Source organism: Cataglyphis hispanica, chromosome 2, assembly GCF_021464435.1.
Source record: "Cataglyphis hispanica isolate Lineage 1 chromosome 2, ULB_Chis1_1.0, whole genome shotgun sequence".
Classification (NCBI taxonomy): domain Eukaryota; kingdom Metazoa; phylum Arthropoda; class Insecta; order Hymenoptera; family Formicidae; genus Cataglyphis; species Cataglyphis hispanica.
In genome coordinates this window covers 2,635,123-2,643,276 of record NC_065955.1, presented here as the reverse complement: position 1 = coordinate 2,643,276, position 8,154 = coordinate 2,635,123, and the positions used below count along the sequence as shown (strand labels likewise).

The 8,154-nt window shown below is 33.2% G+C and overlaps 1 protein-coding gene across 2 annotated transcripts; it reads right to left on the bottom strand.

Annotated features, from left to right (window-relative positions):
* Window positions 1-2,576: 2,576 nt before the first annotated feature.
* Window positions 2,577-7,958, bottom strand: LOC126856481 (trafficking protein particle complex subunit 12). 2 transcript variants are annotated; one of them, XM_050605025.1, is made up of 3 exons: window positions 7,754-7,958; window positions 6,460-7,676; window positions 2,577-6,405 (listed from the first exon to the last, which is right to left on the bottom strand). In XM_050605025.1, the coding sequence occupies exons 2-3, from the start codon at window positions 7,589-7,591 to the stop codon at window positions 6,002-6,004; spliced, it is 1,536 nt and encodes a 511-aa protein (XP_050460982.1). In that variant the 5' UTR covers window positions 7,592-7,676; window positions 7,754-7,958; the 3' UTR covers window positions 2,577-6,001. The 2 variants fall into 2 exon arrangements, with proteins under 2 accessions (XP_050460982.1, XP_050460973.1); XM_050605016.1 differs by having other exon boundaries at window positions 2,577-7,676; window positions 7,754-7,956.
* Between the last annotated feature and the right edge of the window lie 196 nt (window positions 7,959-8,154).

The window sequence follows — 8,154 nt, the reverse complement described above, 5'->3', positions numbered from 1 at the left end:
TGCGTGCGTGCGTGGTATTGTGTAGTGTGTGTATGTCAACCGGTTTTAGATTTTAAAAAAAGAAACGATACCGGTGAAAAAAAATAGAAACGAAAAGAAACTATTCGCGATAAGGCGTTGACAAATAAACCAAACGCATATAACGGTACCAAAAAAGCATAATGCAATAATCTATTATATATATATTATATAATATACATAATATTTTAGTATTTTTATTAACAAAATATTATATATACCATGACAATAATAAAAAACTAATTAATGTACAAATTTGTTAGCCACGTCCGTATGAAGAGCGCGATATCCATTCGTAAAATTAATGATAATATACGAATTAGGTTTGACGAAAACATTCAGTGATAAACAAGAATGTTCATCTTTTAAGCAATTTCTGCGAAGTGACGTCATGTCTGTATTTCGATAACTAATTCCTAAAATTTAGGTTCTAAAGATAATCGGATTTGTGAGAATGGAAATCGCGCGTGATGTAAAACGAGTGCTCGTTCTACATAAATAAAGATGAAGATATATTGAGTTTTCCGAATCAAATATATCTGAAATACAGCTGTTAATTGAGCTTAATATTAAAAAACTTTGTCGGGCGTAAAGATGAAGATTAGAATCTCATGTTCCGCCTCTTTACAATGAATAACTTCACTTGACGAAAAAGGCTATATTATTATTATATTACTATTATTATACATTATTGTACATGTAGAGAGAGGGAGAGAGAGAGAAACGTGGAATTTAAGGGCCATACGGGTCGGTGATTGATGTCATGCGAGAAATATTCTTTTTAACTCTATTGTACTTACAAGGTGGCAAGTTGATGACGTGTTGTTATTCCTATAATACAACGTGATTATTGTTTGAGATGATGCAAATACGTAGTAAAATGCGCTACACATTCCGCGAGGATCTGTTTTCTCAGGGCCTCTTCATTTTATTTATCGCTTTTTCCTCTTGCAATGAATAACACCGCGTGGCACCTTTCATCGAAGTCCCGATTTTGTTTTTGCACTATAGCACAAACAACCTTCCGAAGCGTGCGACATGTGTGTTTCATCTGGGAAGTCTATAGATCGATAGTTTCGATGAATCTAAATAATATAGAAACCCGAAAAAAATGTTTATAAAGAAAGTTCTGAAAAGAATATCTCCAAAGAATTAGATCTTTGCATCAGTTGTATCTTTGTATTGAAAATACAAAGATATCTTGTATCTTGTACAAGAAATCTTTGTATTGAAAATTCAAAGATTTGTGTGTCGACGAAAAAGTGCGACGAAGGATAATGTGCATTAAAACCTCGCAATAATCTTTTCATCGAAATCCGAGGCCCGAATAACCATTACATCTAAATATGATATTAAATGCTTCCAACATTGTACTATTAAAATTATTATATTATGACGTTTATATATGATTTTATTCGTTCGGACGCGCGTATAGATAAGAACGTATATTATATATATACATATATATATATACTCTACAGATTGATAATACTCGAGAATGTATTTTATAACAGTTTATGCGTCTTTTTATTTACACGAGTACTACAAGTGATAAGTGATATTGTTATTGATAAAAGAAAGATGAGAAAGAAATATGAGATACAGATATTACCGTATTATTGAAATTTTGTGCCAGTGTGTGTACGGCAAACCGGTACGTCCTTGACGTTTCGTGTGTTTAGAAGCTTCGGTTATCCGCGACAGGCATCGTGTTTACCACTACCACTCTACGAAAGAAAGAAAAAAAAGATGAAAAATGTGCAGATATAATGCTTAATAATACTCATTTATTATAGTGTTAATATATGATTATATAAGAAATATATTTTTATATAATTATAATGTAATATTATACGGATACGAGATAGTACACACTAATCGATCGCAAGCAGCGGCTGCAACGGATCTCTTCCTTACATCCGACACATAGAATTATTGTAATTTCTCTTTATATATCGGTGCGAAAAAAAAACTGTTCTCGCTTGTTCCCCTTCGTTTATCATCTGCAATATGCAACACGATTTTTACAACGACTCTCGCATTTTATTTAGTTACAAGCGACAAGGTAGTTACAAGTTCCTAACTGTATCTATTCGTTAGTAAAAAAATTCAGTTTTAAATGTAGACATTTCGTTCCTTAACGTGTTTTTCTAATTTTTTATTTTTTATTAATGTTAAACTCTTTATTTCCTCCAATCTTTGTAATTTCGGCGTCTCATTTCTTTTGAGTTAAGTACGTAATCGAATCGTTCGAGTCGTTCTGCTTTATATTTATATTAAGAATTGAAGGTGATATAATTTCGATGAATTTAATTTATATAATTCTGAGCTCAATGAAATTATATTGTTGTCAATCCTCACAATTAACATCTTCGCTTTTTGAGTAACTTTCTAAGTAACTTCACGACCAACAATGAGTTAGGACATCAGGAGGGAAAGGCAGGAAACTTACGAAGACAATATTCTATATATACGTATATAGATAATATATACATATAAAGTATTATATATATTATATTACATTTCTCTCCTCTGATTCGGGAGTTTTTGCGAACCGCTTGCCTCAATATATGTACGTACTACTGAATAACGAAAAAAAAAACTTATGTAAGTCGCTTTTGTGCATCGACATTATCTCCCGAACGAACAATAATGAGATAAAATAAAAAGAAAAACAACAGCGAAGATAATAACTAGAAAAATAATAAATGGAAAAGAGCGATGAAAATTGTTATGATTGTTGAAGCAACGATTTAATAAGCACCATACGATGCCTTCCGTGAACGACCGAGCTTGCCTAGTGTTGCCAAAATAAACGAAAAATTACATAAATGTTAGTACGACATCGTCGTCGAGAACAGAATTACCTTCACGATACTCCTTGAGTGCATTATCCTCACTTTTATTTTTGTTCGCTAAGATTCTTTAATTATAAAGAATAAAATAATACAAATTTTCCCGATGAATAGCAATTAAAAAAAACAGCAAAAATATCCGCTTTTCTTTCACTCCTTTTTCTTCTTTATGCTCTGTGAAATAAATCGTGGATCGATTACGCATATAAGGAGTTTCGTGAAGCGTACGAAAATTTTCAAATTTATTGTACTCAATGAATACTACATGGTCACGCCATTGAGCTTTTCATTGACTTATATATTATATAAATACCAAAAATGAATTGTATATATTATATATATAAATACTCGAAAACAAAAAAATACCGCAGACAATAATGTACCGTTTCTTTTTTAGGGATTAGACGGCGCGTAAGCATATTACACTATAGTATACATAAATATATATAAATATTGTAGACATATATAAAAAAAGATAAATTTACTATAAAATGGCATATATATATATAGTATATACACACAATTGTGTATATATTATATAGTATATATTATATATTAGATATATATATACAAAATTACATTTAATTGCCAGGAATAGCGATGTGGATATTATTGTAATATGACGAGGTGTGAACGTACTCGAACGAGAGAAAGATATAATTTGAAAGGCTCTTTTTGGCGATGTAGTGCCTGTTGCGCAAGCTCCAAACGATGTAATTTTATAATTAATATGTAATTTAATGATAAAAAACGAATGATTTTTTAAACTCGTTAAGCAACTAATTCCATATAGAATTGACATAACATTTCCAAGATAAATTTTGTCATTTTTTAAATAATCGCTATCGCTGAATTAACAATTTTTTAAAGCTTTACATGTTTTCACACTGTTGAAATAATTATGAATTATAATTAGAGTACGTAACTAGAATTATTTGCATATGTAGTGATAATTTAATTTATGCCAGATATTTAAATACAAAATTAATTATATACAATATAAAAATAATTATTGATAGCAAATTATTCTCAAAAATTATTTTTAAACTTTATTTAGCTTTATTTTTTTACAAATCTAATTGATATAATTCTCTATTTTTTATATTTTATATTTAAAATAGAATATAAGTAACAACTGAATTTAAAAAAATAAAATTATCTATATGTTTGTATATAAAAGTTTCTATTATTATCTTTCATAAATTGAAATCGCGCGTAATCTCTTTTATAAAACGTTCAATGCAAAACAATAAAAAAAATGTTCTATACATTGAAAATAATATCATATATCTCGAAAATATATATTTGTGCATTTTTGATAAAAATAATAACTCATCTTTGCTAAATTCTAGTTACGGCTCTGTCTCTGATATTTTGGCATACAATAATATTGCGTATCTGCATAAGATTTCCGGTAATTTCATGTTGAATCGTCTACCATTTAATGTTTAAAACGTGGAGAATGTTTTATTTTTATTTATTTTTTTTGTTTCATCGTGGCTGAAATAAATTTGTTAAAATTAATATTGTTGTATTAAATAAATATTGTTCTTTGTAAAAAAAAGAACTAATATTCGGATTAATCTAACGAAAGACGATCCTACCGAATTTGATCGTCGGCGATGGGCATTCGAGACGGACGCGTATAATGACATACAAGTTAACTAATTAATATAAATCAATTAATTAATTGATATATCGCGAATTATAATCGATATGCGGAGATTCTTGCGCTGCGCTCACTATGTCGTTAACTTTCGCGGCACTAACTAATTCAACGGGCCGAGACCGCCGTGAGGCCCACGGGACGACGGTAGGGAAAGAGAGGAAATAAAGAAAAATAATGTATGTGAGACATGAAGTTCCATCCATAATAAATAAATGAAAATATTATACAGTTAGGCCGACTTTTCCGCCAGTTCGTGCCTTTTTTCTGCAGGGAGAGAGAGCGAGAGAGAGTGCAGTTTGGGAATCCAATAATCTAATAATATGTGCTACGATGTAATCGCGCGATAATAAGAAAGAGTGTGAGAGAGAGAGAGAGAGCGAAAGAGTAATCTAGCCAGTTTAAAAAGCCAGTTTTAAAGAATAAAAATAAGAAAAATAAAAAAAAAACGAGGAAACGATGCAAGAAATTAAAAATGCAGAAACCGATGCGCAAAAAGAAACGACCGAAACGCATATTATAAACGCAAGAGAAAAAATAGCAAAAACATACTGAATTTTATTACATAATATATATTTTCAGAAAATTCGCTGCGGGGTACTCGTATTCTTTCGACTAAAAAAAAAAGTAATAAGAAAAACGCGGGGGATAAATCAAGAGGCGAAGGAAGAGGAAAGACATGCGTAAATCACATGTTTACACGCGAGAGAAGTAGAGCAGAAGGGAGTGTGAGAAGAGAAAACTATAGCAATTGTTAAACATTCGTTAAATTGTCCTCGTTTCATGATGTAATAAAGGCTATTTTACTTTGATGTCCCGCTGTTTTTCATATAGTTATTCCATTGTACGATCGATGACCCTGAAATGTGCGCATAGAGTATGCACGATCCTTAAATAATCAGCTGAGATACAAAAAATACGGATAGAGAGGATATGTGGATAACATGAAAAAGTACGGCATATTATATCTTAGCAACGTAATGTGAGTTTAAAAATTTTGAAAAAGCTAGAAGTGTGTAACTAAACAGGTATATTTTACCATTTTTAATATCACAACGTTTACATTTTTCCTGAGATTTAACATTTCATTCGAGCCCAGATACAATTATACATAATTGTGTTTAGTATTTAAAAAATGTATAACTTTTTTTAAATCAAAGTACAATGGTCTTCCAAATTTAAGAAAATTAATCTTAAAAAACGTGAGAGAATTGAATATTTACCTTAATAAAGTTAGTTATTAAATTCGACGGCAAGAGAATTTAATTTAGAATAATTTTCTCAAGTTCTTATAAAGACGCAGGTTAAAAAAATTAGTTGTATTAAATAAAACCTACAATTCTATTATCTTTGTACATGTTTTAATTAATTATACAATCAAACTTATAATCTCTATGAGAATAACAGGCTCAGGTCTCAAGATGTAACATTAACATTTAACAGTGAGAATTCATGACTAAAATTACATAGCTAGTTTTAGACACTGAATATCAACCGCGTCGCCCTTGTATCTATTTAGCTGCCGCAATAGGTGCAGTTTCGGCTGCTTACAATGCGTCGTGTGCAGCTCGTACGATGTACACATATTCAATAAGATAGGCTCTTGCAGGCTTTTCAATGGATTTCTATTGACGATGCTCTCAAACAACCATACGGCTGCTCTCAACTGACCGGTATACAACAAACACACCGCCATGTTATTAATTAACATTACGTTGGACGGATCTATCGCCGACGCCGACTGAAAGTAATTGTAGGCTTCTTGAAAGGCATTTTGTGCGACTGCCATTAGTCCGCAGTCCACTAATTCTCGAACGTTCGTTGTTTTCTCCTCCTTATTACCGCGAACGAGAAACTTTTCCGCCGCTGAAACATCACCAAGGAATAAATGCACCCTTCCTATGGCCGATCTCAAGATACCTATTTGCTCCGTAGTCCAATTGGGTAGCTTGCACAGATCCTCTAGCATCTCTATCGCAAGAATATAATTTCTCATACCGATGGCACAATTGACAATGGAAATGAGGATTCTGGATTTTCTGGCTGTCCATAGTTTCACAGCCTCGCGCTGATCAGACTCACTAATCTTCACATGTGTTCCCTCGCCGCTAAGACCGGCATGGAAATTGGCTATAATCTGACGGACGGTCGCTAAAAGTTTATACAAATTATCTAACGCTTGTTTCGCTTTATCATAATACAAGGGAATCTCTGCCAACAATAATCTAAAAGAAAACGATGCCATAGAGCCTGGTCTAGTGCCATATAATTCCGGATAAAAGGTGAAGTACATGTCGGGTTTATCGAGATTACCAAATGGCTTTGATTCGTTTTCCAGCACGTCCATCTGTCTTAATTTGACCAACAGTGCGAGTCTCGTATACCAGAGCTGCAGAGAATGAGGTGTATGTTTACTAGGTTGATTGATCTTGCCGTAACCTTGAGCATAGATAGCCAGTAGTCTGCCGGACAGATTGACCGCTGCGCGGTAGCAACCGGCCTGTATCAAATTCCTCAGACCGCGTTCATCTTGAGTTACATCGGACGCCGTAAGCACATTCCTATGGATGTTCTCATCCTCGCCCAAAAAATGGATAGATGCATTCTTGATCAAATCCGGCATGTCTCCTTGCACGGCCAGTCCGGGCATAGTGAGATTCTCACGGTCCAGATGATTTGCGCCAGCTGCAGAGGTCGCAATAGACCGTAATATCTTTCGCGTGTGATCCGATGGTATCCAGGCATCTCGGTGCGCATCACTCAATGCATTGTGCTCAACTCGATCAACCGTTGCGTCCAACAGTAAAGACGTAGATGTTCGCAGGGTGTCCGCATCGGAAGAGGTCGCCGATGCAACGTCAGACAAAGGACCATAGTCTGAAACTATACCTACAGGGATTGATTGTATATCAAAGAAATCGGACCTTTTAGGCACGACAATTTCATTGAAGATTGTAGGCATTGTGTTATTGAAATAACAATTGATATCCATATCTCTGCTCTCTGTGTCCTCGTCTTTCAATTTAGACATTGTTGCATTCTCTTCTGTCATCTTTTCTCCACTTTTATTTCACGTAGGTGTTACGATGAGATTATTTTATTCCAGACGTCAAGCGCCCATTTACTAGTTGAAGACTCTAATTTTTGAAAAAAGGTATTGTTAAACTTGATAAGATAATTGTCAAACTTGAGATAAAAAGATTTTTCTTTTTACCTGCATAAGAATCCTTTTTTTCCAGTGTTTATATTTTTTATCTCAATTTCCGCAGAAATTTTTAAAATTGCAAGTGATATTTCATTTCATTGTGTCTATTAAAATTTTAAGTCACTCTTATATATTGACAACAGAAGATTACTAAAATTGAAGTTATTTGTGTTCTATAACCTGCCAAACTCTGTGACGTTTATTGCGAATAGTGATGTCAGAATAAACACACACAAGCCATATGATTCCTGTATGCATGATGCACGTACACAAGATGCGACAACGCTTCTCGCTCTGCAAAAGACGAAGCGGTACACAGTAGCCAATCGACATAAGGTAAGCATGACAGACTTTTCTAGAAATCGTAAGATGCGTTCCACTTGAAGTTTCAAATCGTTTGGTTGACCAAT